This window comes from Hyla sarda, chromosome 1 (assembly GCF_029499605.1).
Source record: "Hyla sarda isolate aHylSar1 chromosome 1, aHylSar1.hap1, whole genome shotgun sequence".
NCBI classification, from domain to species: Eukaryota; Metazoa; Chordata; class Amphibia; order Anura; family Hylidae; genus Hyla; species Hyla sarda.
Window position 1 is genome coordinate 112,835,674 of NC_079189.1, and position 23,255 is coordinate 112,858,928.

The window sequence follows — 23,255 nt, forward strand, 5'->3', positions numbered from 1 at the left end:
GGCAAGATAAGAGGTCTTGTGAATGTTATTCTGACTAACAGTTAATTACCCATTTGACTGGACACATAGACACTCACACATCTGTGTTGGAGAATCATCCATTGTATTATTATCTTTCCCATAAATGTGATAGTGTTGAAAATGTCTAGTTGATGACTCTATGTCTGGAGAAACCAGGTTTTAATTACTCATATGTGTCACCCCAATTAAATTATGGCTCCATCTGTCATGTGTGGAATGTGGGTTTAAGATCAGTTATTGGCAGTTAACCCTTGACATTACACTGACAGGAAAGGCATTATGGGTGATATGCTCAATGCATTCTGGGTATAATAGTGATGTCATAGTCATTACCATATGTTCACGCCCAACCTACATTCATTGGGGAATTCCAATTTAGGAGGGTGTGTCTAACTAATTAAAAAGTCCGGTAAACCTGATGTTAGGGACTCTGGACTGTGAACTGTAGACTGTGCTGTAGTCTGGGCTGTAGAGAACACACAAAGACAAAGAAGTATTCCACTGAAAGAGGTCCACAAGATGGAAGTCATGAAAGCCATGTGAGATCCCAGAAGCCGGACTCATCACACGGTACGAGACCAATGGCTATCCCTGACGATGAGATGGACCGTTCAGTGTTCCTAAGAGCTGAAAGAAGGTTCTTACACAGACTTGGCAAGAGACACAAAAATGGTATTCCATTTAATTAAGACTAATTTGGATAATGTGGATGGCATTATACCATTTAGATTGGCAAATATATTAATTAAATAAAATAATTTATTATCTCCATATTGAGATTATAGTGTTAGGATATTGTGAGACTTCATTCTACCTGAAGAAGAATCAGGACTTATAATCTATCAAAGCATTAAATCATTGTTTAGACATTGATAGAATTCCTACTCGCCAAACTAGGTGTTATAAGTATATTTCCCACACAGAAACTAGCGAGGTCATATAACTATGCTATTTGTCTTAAAGGGGTACTCCGGTGCGTACACATCTTATCCCCTATCCAAAGGATAGGGGATAAGATGCCTGATCTCGGGAGTCCCGCAGCTGGGGACGCCCGGGATCATACACGCGGCACACCGTTTGTAATCAGTCCCCGGAGCGTGTTCGCTCCGGGTCTGATTAAGGGGCGATCGCAGGGTCACACGCCGCCGGCCCTGTGGTCGCCCGTAATCAGACCCGGAGCGAACACGCTTCGGGGACTGATTACAAAGGGGGTGCCGCGTGCATGATCACGGGCGTCCCCAGCTGTGGGACTCCCGCGATCAGGCATCTTATCTCCTATCCTTTGGATAGGGGATAAGATGTGTAAGCATCGGAGTACCCCTTTAATGTCTTACCAAGATCATGTATAGAAAAATAGTCCAGAATGGGGTGAAAGTATTCTTCCATGATTATATCCTTATGGATTTGCCCATTCTTGGAATCATGTGATGTGTAGTTGATTAGAAGAGGGCGGGGAGTGTATTTAGCATTCCATTTTGATATGTCTATAATTAGATAGTGCCAATCTTAATATCATGAGGTTCCTCTGTATAGAGTGATATGTAACCTTTTTCTTATATGATATTCCTAACCTAGTAGCTTTTGTTTTTTTTAATAAGTTACTAACTACGCACATGTATTGTTCTACTATATCTAGTTAATTAAAAAGCTTATAATGTTTACTAATATATCTAATTGATATTCATTTGCATATATCATTGTGTTTATTACTCATTTATGTTTATAAAAATTGCCATACTTTTATAATACCTGTGTATAATTGTATATTGCAAAACTACATCCTTAAGCCTTAATGTCATCCCGTCATAAAAATAACTTGTTGATATCTGAGGAAATAGTCGGACTCAGATGTGAATTGTATTAATTGGCTTTGTCTACAATTCACCAGGTCATAATTTTGATATTTGTAATAAGTTTCATATTTAAACATTTTTCATAATTATACATTTTTATGACCATAATTCATAATTGAGTTATTACCGCACGACAGTGGGTCCAACCTATATTTATCTATTGTTGGCTAAACCAGCTGATTTCAGCAAGACCTTTGGAATCAGTAGTTTAAGCTCATGTTTTTCCATTGTATATAGCAAGCTTTAGATTCCAACCAGTATGTCATAAGGAATTGCAGAGAGAATAATGTAAGCATTGTCAGCAACAACAGTACCTAGTAATAACTAGGGTGTGAGTAGTAGGTAGAGCTTCTAAACTACAGACAAAAATGTATTTCTCAGTTTTGCCTGCAGTTTTATTCATTGTGAATCCGCTCTCCTATTGTACTCTAAAGACCTTAGTTTATAAAGGCAACAACTTGATTTATAGATGTGAAGTCGAAAAACAATAAAAATAAGTTAATTTATTATTATGCCATTTGGAATCCCCAAATGTGGACAGTCCAGCTTCAAAAAAATTATTTTCATACATTGTATTAGGAAATTAAGAATTAGTAGACTCAAGTATTTCTGTTCAGGAATCATCTTTTGGCCAAAGCAGAGAATGAATGCATAAAATAATCTGTTTAATACAGGACAGGTCTTTTAAAGACTGAAAGCCCATTGATTTAAATGTACATTGTGTAAAGCTTGATGTCCCATGTGGTGGCACTGTAGAACAAACTGGCACTTACTGACAGGTTATTGATGGGAGGAAGGGGGTCCAATATAGACATAGCTTTGTGTTGTGATTATGTATATATGTATTTTCTTACCTTTTGTGAAGATCCGGAAGCTGGCCCCTTTTTCTTCCAGTGGCTTGCTGTGCACCTCGGCCTCCGCCATGTTGTGTTCGGTAAGTGGGATGTCGTGGGGTGTGTTCATGCTTCTGTCCTTCCTATCTTCTGACATCCGAGGCAAATCTTTTCTTCCTGTTTCTTCCGTGGCTCAGCGACGAATTTGCGGCCTCTTCCGGCGCATGCGCAGGTAGTTGTTTTTTTTTTTTTTTTTACCAAGAAAGTTTTTTTTGTCTAATTGACAAACTGTCTGCGCATGCGCGAGTACGCAAGTGCTACGCTAATAGCGTAGCGTACGTTAGGTCTACGCTAATAGCGTAGCGCAAGCGCAGACAGTTTGTCAATTAGACAAAAAAAACTTTATTGGTAAAAAAAACAAAAACACCTGCGCATGCGCCGGAAGAGGCCGCAGATTTGTCGCTGAGCCACAGAAGAAACAGGAAGAAAAGATTTGCATCGGACATCAGAAAATAGGAAGGACAGAAGCAAGAACACACACCCCCAAATCCCACTTATCGAACACAACATGGCGGAGGCCAAGGTTACACAGCAAGCCGCTGGAAGAAAAAGGGGCCAGCTTCCGGATCTTCATAAAAGGTAAGAAAATACATATATACGTAATCACAACACACATTAAAAAAAACACATACTTATACACACATAACACACAAACATAATAACAAAAAACAGTATAAGCAAGGGAGAACCCCTTTAAAAGGACAAAAATGCCCTAATGTTATGATTGAAAATCTTTTTGAATGGGAATAACCAACAGTTCAGGTAAAATTTTATATAACAAAATATACTTTTGGTGTGTTTATAGGGCAGTAAACTATCTATTTTGGGGGCATCTTAAAGTTTACAAACAGAACAAAATGTGAAAATGTAGCCTAAGGCTGGATGCTTAGATTTTGGTGGGTTACTTTTTCAAGTTCCTTGCTGGTTAAGGGTTCCTTACCAATGTGTAATAAATGCCAGGTCATGAGATGACTACCGGATGCTCTAGCACTCTTTCTTCTTATCTGACCACTATAGTTAGACGTCACAAAAAGTCAACGGTGAGTGCCAGGATGAGCTATCATTTAATCTGTGGGAGAAATGTCTTAAAGAAACGTCTTAAGGTAATAACATCGACCAAATTCAGTAGCACTTTGTTCATGCTTTTAATTATAAATCCATTTTCTGTTATAGACCCCCTGTTTTCTAGTCAACCTGTAAAACTTGGCACTGGCATTTATCTCTCTGCTGGATCCTGAAGCCTTATGCAGTCAACCTGTGGCGACAGTTATCTCTTAATTAAAACTCTACATGCAAATAATGCTATTGAAAAGTGCTCTTGCTCAGCCTTTACAAAGCATAACAATTTATAACTGAGCCATTCTCTTTCTTCCTATGGCTAAAATACTAAAAGAACTCATTGTGGCTGACGTAAAGAATTCCGGAAGGTATCGTGCAGCTGGCCAATTCTTTATTAATACAAATAAAACAATGGGATGCTGGCAAAGCTTTCCAAAGGGGACGTAAGATACTATAAACTAATAGAGAATTGTGTTTCCTTGCAGGAGACGTCTTTTGCTCTCCATTCATCTAATTAGATATGAAGATATATGCAAAGGTGCAAGATAATGTGCAAGAGAATGGGAAGCCTGCAGCGGGGGCCTGAAGAGTGAGGAGAGGGGAAGACCTGCTGAACTGTCCGCTACTGGATGATCTCTCTGCTGCTCTGAATATTGGCTTTATTTTAATGTAAAATAGAATATTAGGGAATACAGTATGAGCTATAAGAATGGCAAGATTATCATTGCAAATGCACCAAAATTTTGAGAGAGAACCAAACAAGGGTGTCACTCAAGTATCCTACAGAAAGTGCATAGTACATAAGAAGACTAGCATACGACATATACATAGCAGCAAATGGTTGTAAACAGAATTGTGGTGCAAATAGTGCAAAAAAAGCATGATCACAAGTATATACTTAGCCGTACATGGCAATAAAACAGGCACAGGATACCAGAGCGGCACCACTCCGAGGGGTGATGTATGCTCACTTGCTTGCACAGTGACCGCGGAATTGTCACCATTCGGCAGCAAGATGACTTCTGGCTCTCCACCTTATTGGACCTTTGCTACCGGCACAAAATGGGGGCCTTTTTCATATCCACTGAGAGGGAGGACAAACTGACCTACTACAGAGACATTCTACGTAGTTAGTTGGCCAATTCCTATCTGCACCATCCTCCAACTTCTTGCAGGTCTGACTTGGGGGAACCCTCTGCGCTCACCTTCCACTGCCATTGCTGCTGGGGAAGGGTTTGGTGGCAGGATAAGTACCAGCTTCATCAACAGCAGCCTGAGTCTACAGTTGCTGATGAGTAGCTTTCTTCATCGGCATAGTGAAGACTCATAATCATCAGGTAGACCTGGAGTAGGACCTGAACAAGCAGTTGATGGTATACCTTGACATGGCTATGCCAACACACCTTAAAGCTCCGCTGAACTTGTGGGCAGCCAAACTTGATTTGTGTCCGCAACTAGCAGAGTTTGCCCTGGAAAAGCTGTCCTGTCTGGCAAGTAGTGTGCCATCAGAGCGGGTGTTTAGTGCGGGGGGGGCATAGTAACCACAAGGAGAACTTGTCTGTGGAGAGACTGATGTTTGTGAAGACGAATCAGGCATGGATCAGCCAGGATTTCCACCCACCAATGCCTGATGCATCAGAGTAAATTGACCATGCTGCTACACCAACACTTCACAAATATGGTTAGTGCCAAACAGATTTAAGGCGCTGCTCCCCAGTTAGAGACATTCCTCAGACCACAAGTAAGTATTGAGGATATGCATTAGCTAAAACTTCACTTTTCTAAGGATAAAATATACGCACTATAATCACATTATTAATTCCCTTCTTTGCAAGGGTTACTCGGCCTAAAAGGGGCGGCCCCACACAGGAACCTCTCCCAATACAAACAGTGCAGTTTTCCAGGGTTTTTAGGTGGAAATAGAGAGAGTTTCCTGTGTGGGGCCGCCCTTTTTAGGGTGAGTAACACTTGCCAAGAAGGGAATTAATAGGGCTAGAGTAGGGCCTTACAGGGGAAGTTTTTACCCCCACCTGCTACAATGGACAATACGTTGTTCCCTTCCACCTTTTTCAAGGAAAGTGTTACTCGTCTTAAAAAGGGCTGCCCCACCCTAGTTCAGAATCACTGGGAGAGGAGATAAATAGCAGATCGGAGGGGGTCAAACTTCTGCATTTAGCCGTGTATATATTTCCTCCTTAAATACCGAGTAATAAGATTTGGGGTCAAGACCTGAGGCAGACTCGGGCAGGGTACAAGAGGCCCAGGCCATGAGATGTGTAAGGTGCCCCATAATTTCTTATGGCAGTCCTGGTCCCAGTAGTTCTACTCACAGGCCAGGACAATTCTGCCAAAATCATTGCTATTAGCCAGCATGTGTGAAGACACCTGGCAGCAATAACAGTGCCACCAATGGAGAAATGAACTTGTAGTTTCCTTTGGTAATAAAAGGCTGTTTGTGTAATGCACAGGTCATCCAAAGCAAAAGATGCTCTTAGTAGCTGTTCTTTGCTCTGGCTAATAAATGAAGATCATGGGTGATGCAGTTTCTAACTTTCTATAAAAAATAACTCCTTAAGGGACTATTCACACGTACAGAATCCTGCAAATATTTAATGCACAGGGTTTGATGTGCAGAATTCATGCCATAGATTTCAAACTATACTAAATGACTGTACAGAACTTCAAATCTGCAGCATCAAATCCTGCAGTTCAAATATGTGAAGGATGCTGCACTGTACGTGTGAATAGACCCTGATGGGGTACTTCAGGGAAATAAAGCAAATCCCCTATTTACAGGAGAGGGGATATGTTTCTGAATGTGATGTGATGATAAAAACGACATAGTATGTAGTCTCAACCTATTGTGATTAAACGTAAGGATCATAACAGGCAACAAATATGAGCCCTGCATGCCATCAGTTGTGCAGATGTAAAGTTAAACCATGGTACTCTGCCATATACCAGCCCACAACTAGGTCACTCCACAGTATGGCTTCATAATTATACAAAGCCTGCAGTCTCCATGAAAACTGGCCCAGACACCTGCACTAGATAGCATTTCCACAGTCTTAGCTGTCATTAATACTAATAGCAGTCTATATACAATATGTTCCCGGGGTTTCTAGAAGAGATCCGTCATTGGCTTCAGATTATTAATACATCAATCTTGATACATACACCCACATACCCTCATATCCGGAATTCTGGAATTACATTTAAAGCAGAATGGAACGGCCAATATATACCATTCTAGACAAATGCTATTCCTTGTTCTGCTTCCAGTCTGGTTAGAGTCTGTGCCAAGGAATTTTTAATGAATGTAAAAAAATTGCAATATAAAGTAAATTAATACCTCTCTTCTAGTTTCAAATACGGAATGTTGAGCCATTAAATATATCTTTATTACCCCTCAGCAGTTAGAATGTCAGAAACACTTTTATCATAAGGGCTCCTATTCCTTCCCCCCCCCCCCCCCCCCCCCCCCACAGTATAAAGTATTATTATTGGTTCAGAATTCTATATTTGTAAATATTTTTAATGGCTCAGTTATGTTTATTGTGTCCATATGCTCCTTCAACTCAGAAGTGTAATGTAAAGTAAGTTGGGTAAACCCAAATAAGAAAGTTATTTATATTATATATGTATAGCAGTCAATATCTGGGTTAATAGTTCCCTTTTTATTGTTCTTGATTATGGGTTCACTTACAGAGGTCGTCAGCCAGAATAAAAGTTGCATTAATGTGTCTGACATGGAGACTGATTACGCTTACTAATATACTTTCTATATGATAGATTCTCTGATATATTCTGCTATCAGCATTTGTCTGGCTTCCAGGTTTGTTCTGACACATAAAGAGGGCTCCCCTGTACTTCTCTGTATCGGGAGGTGACTAGTGATATCCTTGAAGTGGGCTTCTAAGCCTGACCCCTTTCTCTGCATCAGCAGTAAAGAAGAAGGAGCTGGTTTAGCTGTGTAACTAAGCTGGGCAGTCAGCCACTTCAAAAATGTCAGTAGCCACCCACTGACACAGAGAAGTATAGGAAAGCTTTCTTTATGGCCATGTGCATCTGCAGACATTTAATGCCCATTGACTTTAATGGGATTCTGCTGTCCCATTCACACAGCAAAATTTAGCGGCGGAATTGCCTTGTCTTTAATTTAGCAAAATACCATTCAATTCCCTGTGGTTTTAAATTTTAGCAGAATTCTGTGTTTTGAGAACACAGAAGTTTGGCAAAAATTTTACTGGAAATTCTGGAAAAATTTTACTGCAAGCTTTGCAGAACAGAATTTGAGCAGAATTGCACAATATGATCATATTTATATAAAATATTTGTCAGTTGAAACCTTGAAGTGTAGTCAGATCAGTGCTGATAGCAGGACATCAGGGAAGCTATCATATTGAAAGTATATTAGTAAGTTTAATTAGTTTCATACCCATTAAAGTTTTTTTCAGGGACTTTCACATTGATGGCCTAACCGAGGAAGGGACACTCAATGTCTGATCGGAAGGGTGCCCACCAATGAGCTGTTCGACAGAGCTGCATATACACAATATATGTGCTAGAAGCAGATGGCTCAGTTTAATGTGAAGCAGCTATTCCAGGTTACTGCAGCTCTTATTTACTTCAGAAGGCGCTAAACCTGTATTTGCCAAAGCATTGGCTTAGAGCCCTGCATCGGGATTGGGATCCCCCGGGCGGTAATGAGGTTGTTGTTGGTGGGATTGGGTGGTCAAAGAACATAAAACGGGTCCTGCAAAATTTCCCGCAGTCCCGCAAATCTCTAAAATGCCACAGGGGGCTGAAATAATGGTACATAGGGTTAATTAAATGGTACAAGGGGGTAATTTAATTGCACAAGGAGGTAATTAAATGGCATGAGGGGTAATGAAATGGCACAGAGGGTACTATTTCTTAAAGATGTAAAAAAAAATTATGAGAGCGGGCGGGATTGGACACAATTGTTGCGGGAGTGGGCAGGAATGGAACACACACACCTTGCGGTAGCAGGTAGTAATGGTCAGAAATCCTGCGGGAATGGGCAGAAACTGGATTAAGAAAGCAGTACCTTGCAGGGCTCTACCACGGCTCTATCGAACAGCTGATTAGCTGAACAAAAAGAACAGGCCTGCAAAGTAAAAGTCCCCAAAAAAACTTTTAAAAAAATGTTTTATCTGTTTGTACAACCCCTTTAACCCATAACGTATAGAGTCTGCTGCATTATATAGAAATATATAGATTATACTTGAGAAGGGAGTACACAAGGTTCCAGAGATAAAATAAATAAATATAGTATATATAAACCCATGTCAGCAATAATTGATATTTTAGTATTTTTTTCCACACATTGCCACCTTTGATTTCTAATGCTTATCCTCCTTAAAATAAGAGACCTTACCCCTATGCAAAATCCCTTTACAGGAAGCCATAGGGATTTTTGCATTTTGCACAGGATCACATGAAAAATGGCAGCAGGGTAGATTTTAATACATAAAAAAAAAAAAAAAAACAGCATTTGGAGACACATTGTGGTAACCATAGCAGCAGCATTGTACAGAAAATCCTATACTCTTATCCCAGAACAATAACTCTGCATCCAACCAATGTGATAAACGGGCATGAAAAAAAAAAACAACAACAATTAAGACAATGGCTACAATGAAAACAGTGTCAGGTATAAATAAAATTACTTGTGCTGAATGAAACTTAAAAACCTTAAAACAAAAACAACAAAGTACAGCATTACAAACATATATGAAATACTGGACCGTCTGTGTAATTCCTGTGGTCTATTCACACAAGGAAAGATCAATGGTTCCTATGCTACATGTAATTTAGATGAAGGGTCACATAGAAGCAACCACATGAAAAAGAGACTAAAAATGTAAAAGTATCAATGTTAAGCACTGATAAGGAGCGAGGAGACCTACCCAGAAAGCCGTTTTCACATTTTAGGTTGCGACTGTGAGTGGATGTCGGCTTGCACTGCAACAGATCTAAAATAAGCAAAGAAAAAATGTGTCAGGTCCCACATGTCGAATAGAGGTAAAACTGACAAAACATAAAAAATAAATAAATAAATAAAATAAATGACAGTGGTCAAATATCAGCCAGACTTTAGGGTTTTCGAACCAGTGTGTTGCAAAACTTCAACTCCCAGCATGCTGGGAGTTGTAGCTCTGCAACAGCCGGAGGCACACTGGGCTGAAACACTGCTTTAGGGTTTGCCTCTACAGGAATAACGCAGTAATAAAACAATATCCGATCCCAGGTGAATTCAGATACATGTATGCCATATAGCTAGCGTCTGATCTCTCCAGGACATAGGATTTGCATGAGAAACAGAGCCCCTACGCATTCCTGTACAGAACACATTTATGCTAAGCATAGGTCAAAGGAATGAATTTATGTAGATTACAGCCTTTGGGCATAAATGTGATAGCGTAGGATTACAGCTCCGGTGCCCGCTGCAATAGCCTGCAACCGTCAGAAGAAGAAGAAAAAATGCCATTCCCACAGGAAACCAATAGAATATTCACACTTCTTAACACAATAGGAAGACAAGCAGAATGGATATTATAATAAAGAACCAGACTGCATTCTGTGGTATCTTAAGGACATGGATATCAATGAGGATTAGAAAAGAAAAAAAAACATGCATTAAAGGGGAAACCCTACAAATAACCTGGCAGCTATTGGGCAATCAGATATGGAAAATTAGGCAATGCATTCACTTGGCCTGATATTGAAAAACTAATAAAGCTGCCTACACGAGAGATTTTACAGTTATAATACATTTTTATGTATTACTTCTAGGGTAAGGGTACAGCCACACAGGAAGGAAATGCTTCCAATTCCAATGTAGATTTCTTGCGCATTTGGTGCTATGAATATTTGATGTGGATTATTGAACTTACAAAAAAATAAATAAAAAAACAATGGTTTAAAAAATCAGCAATTGTTAGTGTTATCAAATTAGTTATACAGTGCCCTTGGTTCCAGGGCACTCTACATTTAAAGGGGTTATCCAAGGAATATAAAAATACAGCTAATTTCTTTCAAAAACAGCTCCCTGTCTGTCTCCAGGTTGGGTGTGGCTTTACAACTTGGCTCCATTCACTTCAATGGAACGGAGCTTTAGAACCAAACCCAACCTGGGTGCAGTTTTGAAAGAAAATAGTTGTGTTTTTCTATTTCTGGATAACCCCTTTAATAAGGGTTAAAATACAAAATACCAACTCCGGAAAAAATGCACTTGTGTATTTTTGTATAGTAATAAGCATAATAATAACATTTCATTGCAGATTTGTCATGGATATTGACTTCCCATTCTCCATGGCAGGATTTCCACTTGGAAATTCTGCAAAATTTAAAGAACCTTGGGGGAGATTCATTAAGACCTGTGCTGAGGAAAAGTTGCCCAGTTGCCCATAGCAACCAATCAGATCACTTCTTTAATTTTTTTAGAGGACTTTTCAAAAATTAAAGAAGTTATCTGATTGGTTGCTATTGGCAACTGACCGACTTCATCAAAAGTTTTGATGAATCTCCCCAAATATGTTCAACGGGGTTTCCATTGTCTTATTCACATGGCAACATTTTTGCCGCAGAATTTTCGCAAACATATAAGACCTGTCTTTAAATTTTGTAGAATTCCAGGCAGATTCCCTTTGAGCACAAACTGCAAAAAATCTGTAGCAAGCTTTGCAGAAAGGAATTTGAGCAAAATAGCAGTAATACCGCCGTGTGAACATAGCCTTTAAGTCAATGGGGAAAAACCTGCAACAAGTCTGCAATCTGTCTGCAATATAAATATAACATTTCTGCCCGCATGGGACAATTTTTTGGCACAGAATCAATGGAGATTTCTTCCAGAGCCTGTGGATGAGATATCTTTTAATCTTATTCATATTATTGCTACTTAAACACACTGCAGGTTTTCTATATGTAAATTGGCAGCATACACACCACATGTGAACTAACCCTAAAGTACCTCCGGCTACAGTACAATCCATTGCATACAGCTCCCTCATGATTTTGGGGTTTACACCCACCTTAAATGAGTTCTACAAAAATAGTTAGATAGATGCCATCTTACAGAAACAGCAGCACCACTTATGTCCATAGGCTGCTTCTGGCATTGCACCTTTGCCAAGTTCAGTGAGGTTTAACTTTAATACCTGATACAGGTATGGGACAAAAAGCAGTGCTGTATTTTAACCTCATACATTACCATTAACCCATTAAGAACCACAGACGTGTATTTACATCCTGTGCTCGGCTCCCGATCTGTGAAGCGGGCTCAGAAGCTGAGCGCGCTTCGTATTTGCAGGGTCCCAGTTGCTATCAGCAACCGGGACCCGCTGCTAATACCAGACATCGCTGATCGTGTTTATGTCTGGTATTAACCCTTTAGACGTCGCAATCAAAGTTGATCGCAGCATCTAAAAGAGGAGAAATCAACACCGGCTAGCTCAGCAGAGCTGTTCAGGACCGCCGCGGTGAAATCGCAGGGACCCGAACAGCTGAGAGGACAGCGGGAGGTGCCTTACCTTCTTCCCGGCTGTCCGATCGGTGTTTAATTGCTCCAAGCCTAAAATCCAGGCTTGAGCAATCAAGCACAGAAAACACTGATCAATGCATTCCTATGGCAATGCATTGAACAGTGCCTGCAATGAGTGTCTGCAATGTTACAACCCCTAGAGGGGGCTATAACACTGCATAAAAAAGTTAATAAATGTGATTTAACCTCTTATAAAAATCAGAATCACCCCCTTTTCCCATTTAAAAAAAAAAAGATGTAAATAAAAACAAACATATGTGGTATCGCCACATGCATAAATGTCTGAACCATAAAAATATATTGTCAATTAAATCGCACGGTCAATGACATACGTGCAAAAAAAATTCAAACCAAAAAATGAATAAAAAGTCTGATCAAAACAAAAACTGTACCGATAAAATCTTCAGATCACGGTGCAAAAAATGAGCCCTCATACCGTCCTGTTCGTGGAAAAATAAAAAAGTTATAGGGGTCAGAATTTTAAATGTATTAATTTTCCTGCATGTTGTTATGATTTTTTCCAGAAGTACGACAAAATCAAACCTATATAAGTAGGGTATCATTTTAATCATATGGACCTACAGAATAAAGATAAGGTGTAATTTTTACCAAAAAATTACTGCGTAGAAACAGAAGCCCCCAAAAGTTACAAAATGGCATTTTTCTTAAATTTTGTTGCACAATGATTTTTTTTCCCCCGTTTCGCTGAAGATTTTTGGGTAAAATGACTGGTGTAATTACAAAGTAGAATTGGTGATGCAAAAAAAAAAGTCATCATATGTATTTTTCGGTGCAAAATTTAAAGGGTCATGATTTTTCAATCGAAAGAAGACGAAAAAGCACTGGGCCCACTGGTTCCGGTGAATCAGTTTATAGCAGGTGGTAATGCTCAGCAACAATTGTTTCGCTACTCGCAGGTAGCTTTTTCACAGCCTGTGAAAAAGCTACCTGCGAGTAGCGAAACAATTGTTGCTGAGCATTACCACCTGCAATAAACCGCTCGACCAGAACCAGTGTGCCCAGTGCTTATTTGTGTTCGTTCCATTTGTGGAAAGCTGTCCTGCATTCGGCTGAGAGCATCGGTGGTCAGTGCCGCAGACGCCCAGAGATTCGTGGTGTGTTGCCTTATTCTTGTGGGATAAGCATAGTAAGCAGTGCCGGCTGCATTTCTTATTGTAGTATCAGTTTTGATTTTTAAAATGTAAGGAAGAAAAAAATGGAAGTGCAAAAACTGAAAAATGCTTGGTCCTTAAGGAGTTAAAGGGGTTTTCTGGGATTTTTTTTTTATTGACTACCTATCCTCAGTATAAGTAATCAATATCTGATCGATGAAGTTCCAACAGCCAGCACCCCTGATCTTCTGTTTGCCAGAGTAATGGCGCCCGCATATACAGTAAAGGGAGACAGAAGCAGACAGCTCTATACATTGTGTAGTGGCCATGCTGGGTTAATGTTAGTGAATCGGTGATCAGCTGCAGTAACCCAATACAGCCACTAGACAATGTATGGAGTTGTTTGCTTCTGTCTCTCTGTACTGTATATGTGAGAGCCAATAAACAGCTGATCAGTGGGGCACAGGGAGTCAGACCCCTGTAGATCAGATACTAATGGCCTATCCGGGCGACAGGCCATAAATAAAATATAAACCCTTATAACATTTCACCTACACATGTAACAATCACCACTTTGTAGTGTTATCCAATTACATGATTATACAAACTATGTTTTACAGTAAAAGAATTGTGTTTTCTGAAATAAGGTTTAACATGAACGCGTTATTAGCGGTGTTATATTACATCTAATTTTTCCGACTTAATTATGTAAACGGTTCTTAGTGAATAAGTTCAATTATGATTTGCAGCGCTTCACTTTAATTATATTGATGAAAATAAAGGTAAAGCCATTTTCTCCACTGTACTATGTGAATACAACAGACGTTCAAAGAACCAAACTTTTGTAACCTAACGTTAATGCCACAGTGAGTCATGTCACTCTTCACTACGCTAATATTCATGGCAGCATTGACATCACTCACAGGAAACCAGAAGACCTTATTAATATAACCAGCCTTCCTGAAAGCCAGAAAAAACGTCATTTCAAAGGTTTCTTCAAATGTTTTTTATGTACATAATATCTATTACAGGTCAATATCGTCCACATAATTAACAAAAACTCATTTATCAGGCAGAAATGTATCAACTTTAATGGAAATCTGTGACGTTCCAGTATGGAGGTTTGGCAATCATATAAGCCCCTGTGTGAGCGAGTATTGGTATTTGGCATGGCCATTTCATGCTAATTTCTGAATGAATATTAATAAGCATTTATGGCCGCTTATTGTTGTAAGCAATCAGTTATTAATTGTCATCTATAATTCATTGGTTAAAGCACTCATTCATTATTAATGGCCTCTCTTCATATTTAACACATTAATTATTAATATCTATGCATTCTATTGTTTTGGTTTTGATCACTCATAAATGTCATCATTTAATGGCAAAAGACGATTTCCTTCCATCATGCTGAGTACTAGCACAATAAAAGGTGAGGGAAATTTTCAAAACCGGATACGGGGCAAAAATGACCTGACTGGAGTCACTGTTTGACTCCGGCCGGCTTATTAAAGTCAATGAAGTTTGGTGGTGGTCCACCTGGGGTACGGGAGCACTCCAACCGCAGTGTGAATGCAGCCTAAGACATTTGTTGACTGTTGTGTTGGGTGGATGGTAATAAGTCTCAGTATACACATTTCTGTGGGGTAAGTACTGGACAAGCAACATTTTCTTTGTCCTTATGTGTGTCAAGGCTATATTTGCTGGAAAATAAAAACAGGAGAAGCCCTGTTTAAATTTCACTTCCATGTCCCTGTCTCTGAATTTGCCATGATTTGCCAAGTACTACAGAGCTAATCTCCCACAATAATATTCAGAGAAAAACAGAGAGACAGTGTATGGCTTGCTTCTGCTACTATCATCTTAAGGTTGGATATAAGCCATTGCAATTTTTTATTCAGTTTTTTTGTTTGTTTTTTGAGTAAAAGCCTGAGGTGGATCCAGCAGAAAGGGGGATTATAAGTGCTTACTTTATATATAACTTTTCTTTGAAATTTACATCTAGTTTTGGCACAAAAAAAAGTCTGCCACAAAACAGCAGAGTTGTGCTGTATGTTGCCAGGGATGTGTTGAGGCTAAGGCATGTTCAGATCTAAAAACTTACTGTACCCTTGGAGTAAACATTGGGAACCAAACAACCTGTATTCTAACAAATAACATAGTGTACCTGTTGGAGCCATTGCTTTCAACTAGTGTCTAAGTTAAGTACATGTATATTCAGTTTTTCTGAGGAACAGAAAACAAGGAAAGAAAGAAAGAAATATATGGAAATATTGGTTGAGGTTAAACAAATGATATTCAGCTGCATGATATATCACTAAAGCATTAATATCTCATCAGGAAAACAAGTCATTTGATATTCTGAATACACACCCATGTAAATGAATGCTTAAACTGTGCCATAATGAGAAATAAGAACATAGGGAGCTCACCGCACGTGCAAGGTACTTAAAACCAGACAAATAGCTCTATAAAAAACGTTTGTGCATTGACCTGTGTCTAAGGAATATCATCCATCAATTACTTGATGCCAAGGAAATAGTTGATCACAAAATGCCTCTAAAAAGTTCCTACCAGCCCTTAAATGTTATGTTCTTCATGAATTTTCATGGAGGCATTTTCTTGTATCCTATTTGTCTTTTGTTTTTGCTGTCGAAAAGTTGATCCTACAAGATGCCTCTTAGACTTTTTAACCTTGAGGTTACGGCAGAACAGTGGCAGACAAAAAGGGGCGCAGAGGTTAATAGCGAGGCCAAATCTTATTGGTACTTATCTGCACGGAAGACTTGAAAACACTGAGTCAGACATGTTACCTTGTACTAGAACACTAGCCGTTTTGAACAACAGCTGGAAAACATCATCTTGTTAAGGCGTATAATCATAGTGGAAAAGTACAACAGTCACGAACAATTTGTCCAACTTCTCTCCAGGATGGAAAAGTAAAGATAATTATGCGATACTTCAATCAACAGTTTCAGGGAACATGGTACTTTTCTTTATAAAATGGTATCCAGCCAGTAGTGCTAACCTAACAGAAGCATTGGACATAAATGCAATATCTATAACAGGGCCCCCCACTTAGCATGGGCCATTTATAACACTGGGGTCTTCTTATGTGCCAAGAGATGGAATTGGGTTCCTTCAGACAACAAAGCCTAGGTGTGACTGATAACTGTGCATCCACCTTAGCTACTCCCTTAACACACATAAAAATGGACTTGACATGGCTGAAGGGTACATAGCAGATGTCTTGTATGTTGTTTTGACTATTTAGGCACTTAAAGAGGACTTGTGACCATACGAACAAAAAAGAGATCACATTTCCATTTAATAGCTATGGGCTCCTTGATCACATAAATATTTTTACAGTTTCTTAAAATGCTTTTCTATTGCAGAGGTTTATGGGTTTATAGTTTGTCTGGCAATTCAGGGAATCAGTCAGATGGGCGTAAATATCAGGTGATGGGCGGGATTATAGTCAGGGGTGTGTATTAAGCAGAAACACCTCTTAATGTACAATATCCACACTGTATCCCGACTTTATAATTCTGCCCATCACCTGATATTCACAAAAATTTTTATTTACTCCCATCTGACTGATTCCCTGAATAGTCAAGCAAACTAAAAACCAACATATCTCTGGGATGGAAGGGCGTATTAAGAAACTGTAAATAGGTTTGTGATCATGTCATAAACTTTCTCCAATTCTGGTAACATAATTCCTGATGCTATTTAAATTGCATTACTCATACGTCTGTTCTCCTACTACTGTTTTGTCATTGTGTCTGAAGGATTAATGTTGATATGAAATACTCTTATGAGTTCAGCGTCTGAGGCGTATATTTGGTGGCAAATAACGCTACTTTCATGGGAACTAGAGAGATTATCTTACACGTTCTACTTACACAAAACGTTGTTCGAACAACAAACCTTCTCCTTTAAGATGATGGATTATTGTTATTCATATAAATTACACGCATACTAGTTATATATTCTAAATCCTCCATGCATGATTCATCGTTTCATATACCCGCCTGGGTCACATCTGTTGAGGTTCACAATAAATAAATACAATAAAAAAAAAAAAGCAGTGGAAAAAAATAAAACCAGATTAATAGATTCAGTACTCTATGAACGCCGAAGCATTTCCCTGTAAAAGTCTGCTTATAACACAAGAAATCTAAACCTCTCCCAGTTGGTCTAAATGCTGTATGTGCACAGTGCGTAATCCGTGAATTTATTTTTCAGCCCTTGTAGAGTAATTGTAGAAACCGCTAAATAACAGAAACTCGTTTAAAACAACAGCATGCAGCCCGCCACAAACTGAGAATCCGCTTGGAGAAACGAGTTATCCTAATCTTTTTGAAATACGTGGACGGAACCTTTAATTTGCTGTTTACTCATTCTAGCAAATAACTATGCGACGTGTAACAGCGCTGGGTTCCCGTGTTGGGCACGCAACAGCATTAACAGAATTAACGCCAGTAAATAATCATTGATTTTCACACGCAGAGAAGATACTCCCGGAGGAAAAAGGAAATTTGCTGGACATTCGTCTCATTACAGCCAGCGGACAATTTTGTTTTTTTGTGGCTGGAGCAAAAAGCTTATCAGCTGTCTTGATCCATAGGGGCGACAATGTTTTTCCCTGAGAAACAAATGTAAGAAAGTGGAAGTCTTAATTGAAAGTCTTCAGACTGATCAGTGTTGTTGGGATCTCACATAGTGATGACAAAGCCTGGGAGCAGGCAGGTACACATGTGTCTATGTGTGCACTTTTCTCCTTCAATCTAAATCCCGATCAATAGTGAGGATGTTCTCTGTATAATGAATACTTCTATAGGAAATCACAAGGTGGCAGATGTGAACATTCAGAGAATGTAATCATCTACGGCACCAAGAAAAAGGTGTCATCTGGTACTGACTATTAATCTTCACCAAATTAAATATTTGTTATTTTGTTCAAAAACATAGCCACTGTGCTACCAGACAAGCATGCCGCCGGGCACCGGGTCTATTCATCATCCTGCATAAATACAATTCTTTATTGTAAAAGTCTTAGGAAAATAACAATATTAATTATGTGAATTGATAACTACAGTCATGAATGGGAAAAAAATCTAGTGAGATTACATGCTGGAAACCATCTGTTGGTTCAATAGAAAAACAATACAAATACTTCTTTATTTACTACCCACTTCATTTTTCTTTCAGCAAATCTTTAATTATGCAGCTCATGTGTAATTGTGGAGTATCAGCAATTTCTTCCATTATTTTCATATAGTATAACATCTTATATGATTTGTTGTTGTTTTTTCTCGTTACACTACAGAGTGTCCTTTATCTATCATTATTAGTGTTGCTCGCGAATATTCGCAATTCGAATTTTATTCGCGAATATCGCATATTCGCGAATTCGCGAATATTCGCGAATATAGCGCTATATATTCGTAATTACGAATATTGTTTTTTTTTTTTTCACAGTACACATCACAGTGATCATCCCTCTCTGCTTCCAGCTTATGTGGTGTAAGAAGGCTCTAATACTACTGTGTGAGACTGGTGTGCGAATTTTCGCATATACGAAAATTAGCATATGCTAATTTTCGTTTATGCTAATTTTTGTATATGCAAATTTTCGCATGTGTTAATTTTCGCACGTGCGAATATTCGCATATGCAAAAATAAAATGAGAATATTACAAATATGCGAATATTCGCGAATATGACGAATATTCGTCCATATATTCGCGAATATTCGCGAATTCGAATATGGCCTATGCCGCTCAACACTAATCATTATGCAATAATACAAAGTAGAATAGTTTAACGCCCATTATCCAGATCTTAAAGGGGTACTCCACTGGGAAAAATAAAATAACATTTAAATCAACTGGTGCCAGAAAGTTAAACAGATTTGTAATTTACTTCTATAAAAAAAATCTTAATCCTTGCTGCTGTATGATCCACAGTTATTTTCTTTTTGAATTTCCTTTCTGACTGATCACAGTGCTCTCTGCTGACACCTCTTTCCATGTCAGGAACTTTCCAGAGCAGGAGAGGTTTTCTATGGGGATTAGCTCCTACTCTGGACAGTTCCTAAAATGGACAAAGGTGTCAGCAGAGAGCACTGTGGTCAGTCAGAAAGGAAATTCGAAAAGAGCTTCCTGTGGATTATATAGCTCCTGATAAGTACTGTAAGGATTAAGATTTTGAAATAGAGGTAATTTACAAATCTGTTTAAATTTCTGGAACCAGTTGATAAAAAAAAAAAATGTTGTCCAGTGAAGTACCCCTTTAATGTCACTACACTCCATTTCGGGGGTTATGCTAAAGCTGGTGATATACTGTATATAAAGTGGCTATAATATTAATGCTCCTGGGCCTGCATGTCTGTATAAGTATATAGGCATACAGCAGGGGGCAGGAATCAATAGGAATCAATAATGCAAATATTGCTTGGCCAGGTCAAATAACAAACATACTATACACACACACACACACACACACACACCTCCTTTCACATTTGTAGGGGTCCTGCGGAGACAAGGCAAATGACTAGTAATACTGTTGAAGGTAACCAGATAATGGTCTTCAGGTTACTGTGGTCAAAATAAAGTCCTTGTACAGCAATACTTTCCCTACAAAAAAAAAGAGCAGTCATAGCTTCTTTGTCAGCGTAGCCCTCTCCTGCTGTTGTGGTCTGTCTAGTTAAAAGATGATGTCAGAGTATAGAATGTTATTTTATTTTTTCTTTAAAGAGGGCGTCAAGCTTGCCTAAAAAAACAATAAATACCCTGAGACTGCCCAGGAAATAGCCACATCAGTGACCCGCCTCATTAATTATCTGGGCATTTTCTGTGTATGTAAATTATACCAGGAAATGGAGATTGAAGAAGAAAAGGATATATATACATAAAAAATAGTATCCACAACAACAGAAGGGAAAATCATTCATGCAAGTATTCCTACCAGCCTCAACTCTTTTTTTTATGGTCAGACAAACCCGTTCATATTTTTTTCTAAAACAGGTAACCATGACATGGAGAAAGCAAAAGACTGGAACATACACTAAATTAAAGTTTGTTTTTTTTAGGGACAAAACAATTTTTACATATAGCTGGAGATATATTAAAAATAACAAAATAAGTCATACTCACCTACCCTGGTCCCCTGAAGCTGTCATTTACTGTATATGCCTAATGGTTTCCACTTGTCAGTGGTTCTTCCAAATTCCTGTGAAAAGTCATCTCAGTTGGATTCGTCCACTCAGCCAATCACTGGCCACAGTGGTGTTCCATTTGGCTTAATGGTCAAATCCTAGAGAGATAACTCATTGCAGGAACTAAAATAAGTGCTACCAGGAGGCATCAGAACAGAAGCTGCAGGGATCAGGGCAGGTGTATATCTCTTTTTTTTTTTTTTTTCCTACACCCCAAGCCATATGTAAAACATAACAAATATGTCCCTGGATAGCCCCTTTTAAAGGGGTACTCCGATTAAAAACTATTTTTTTTTAACATCAACTGGTGCCAGAAAGTTAAACAGATTTGTAAATGACTTCTATTTAAACATTTTAATCCTTCCAGTACTTATTAGCTGCTGAATACTAATAAAATACAGAGGAAATTAGTTTCTTTTTGGAACACAGTGCTCTCTGCTGACATCTCTGTCCATTTTAAGAACTGTCAAGAGTAGGAAGAAATCCCCATAGCAAACATATGCTGCTCTGGACAGTTCCTAAAATGGAAAGATATGTCAACAGAGAGCACTGTTCTCATGATGTCAGCAGAGGAGTCCTAGAGGAGTCCTATCAGACAGGAGAGAGCATAGAGGAGTCCTATCAGACAGGGGAGAGCACAGAGGAGTCCTATCAGACAGGAGAGAGCACAGGGGAGTACTATCAGACAGGCGAGAGCACGGAGGAGTCCTATCAGACAGGAGAGAGCACAGAGGAATACTATCAGGCAGGAGAGAGCACAGAGGAGTCCTATCAGACAGGAAAGAGCACAGAGGAGTCCTGTAAGACAGGAGAGAGCACAGATGAGTACTATCAGACAGGAGAGAGCACAGATGAGTCCTATCAGACAGGAAAGAGCACAGAGGAGTCCTATCAGACAGGAGAGAGCACAGAGGATAGCTATCAGACAGGAGAGAGCACAGAGGAGTGCTAGAACACCCTGATTTACTGGACTTTGTCCATGCCTGTGCTTCAGATTGGACAAAGCCATGATTTTATAAGTAATGATTTCTATAAAAAGAAAATAACAGTTTCTTATATTTTCTTATATATAAATTATCACATATTAGAAAGGTTAATGTTTTGCCAAGATGTACAACATATAAAAAGTTTTTTGAATGTGACAGTGCCCATTTAAAGCTTGAGATAAATTAGCTGGTCCTATTAACAGCACAGGAAACAAGAAATATCTAGTGTTCCAGGATATATCTGGCATTGAGATTATTTATGACACAAGCCAGGGATATCGGAGCATCCAGTGGAATTGCGGCACAGATTAATTAGACAAGGCTGATATAAAAGCACTGCTATAAACACAAATGATAGTTAAAATTTAGTAATGTAGAACAGAAAAATAAGTGGCTTGCAGGCACATGATAAATAGCTAGCTGCCAAAGAAGCCTACACTATAAAAGAAGAGAGAACATTTAGCTACAGGGACCGGGCTGATTAGAACTCATAATCTAAGCAAATAAAGCAGTGCCACATAGGAGATAACAATGTGCAACCTGCTATGCCATAATATACTAAAGATAATGTACTCCCTCAAGAAAAGGGCCAGCCGGTCCCAGAACACCATGCACTGGGATGTATATGGAGAAAGCTATAGAAATTAGAGATGGGCGAATCGAAGCTGACAAAGTCAAATTTGTTCCGAATTTCATGAAAAATTGGTAATCGCTTCATACACTACAATTTGTGTGGGCCGGTGGGCTAAAATGGCAGCTACACATGTGAGGACATGGGGCAAGGAAGTCTGGGAAGGCAGGTAGGCGGGATCATCCTTAATCACATGTTGGCATGCAGCCTATCAGCAGCCAGCCCTGTGATGTCACAGCCCTATATATTTGGCAGCCATTGCCAAAGACGAGCATTTCCCATTTTGCTGAGAGAGCAGAGACTGTGTGTGCGCACTAATCACCGTTACTGACAATACAGATCTTAACAGCAGTGAATCTATTCACCTCAAGCCCGCATTCGTTCTGGTTAGAGAGAGAGCAGACACTGTGTGGTCACTAATCAGCATTACTGCCAATACAGATCAGCACAGGGGAAATCCATAGACCTCAAGCCTGCATCACTGCAGGCAGGCAGGGAGAGTTTAGAAGTTGTTTCATAGTCTGCCAATTGAGATTATCACAGAAAGCACTCCCCATTCAAAGACTGTAAGCAACCATAGTGCAGGCAGGGACAGTTCAGAAGCTGTTTCAGAGTCTGCCATTTGAGTTTAGAACTGGGGGCAATTCCCATTCAAAGACTGCAAGCAACCATAGTGCAGGCAGGGACAGTTCAGAGAGAGAGAGAATATGCTTTTTTTTCTATTGCAACTGTACTGGGGTGTATTACTGTAAAAAAAAAAAAAAAAAAAATCTCTTTAATTATGACACCATATGGTCTCCTGACCCTGCTGCCATATCCAGGCTTTGTCATTGGGCCGCTCTGTGGCAGTGATTCTAATAGTGACACGTGTAATCTGCATGTCATACTGAATAACAGCATTATTTCACTACCC

The 23,255-nt window shown here is 39.2% G+C and overlaps 1 protein-coding gene across 21 annotated transcripts in view; it reads right to left on the reverse strand.

Moving 5' to 3' along the window:
* TENM3 (teneurin transmembrane protein 3) overlaps positions 1-23,255 on the reverse strand; it is a 2,657,329-nt gene that overhangs the window by 378,808 nt on the left and 2,255,266 nt on the right. For all 21 annotated transcript variants that reach the window (XM_056560421.1, XM_056560526.1, XM_056560513.1 and 18 more), the window contains one exon: positions 9,760-9,825. In XM_056560421.1, coding sequence (XP_056416396.1) covers positions 9,760-9,825 — 66 coding nt within the window. The remainder of the gene's footprint in view (positions 1-9,759; positions 9,826-23,255) is intronic.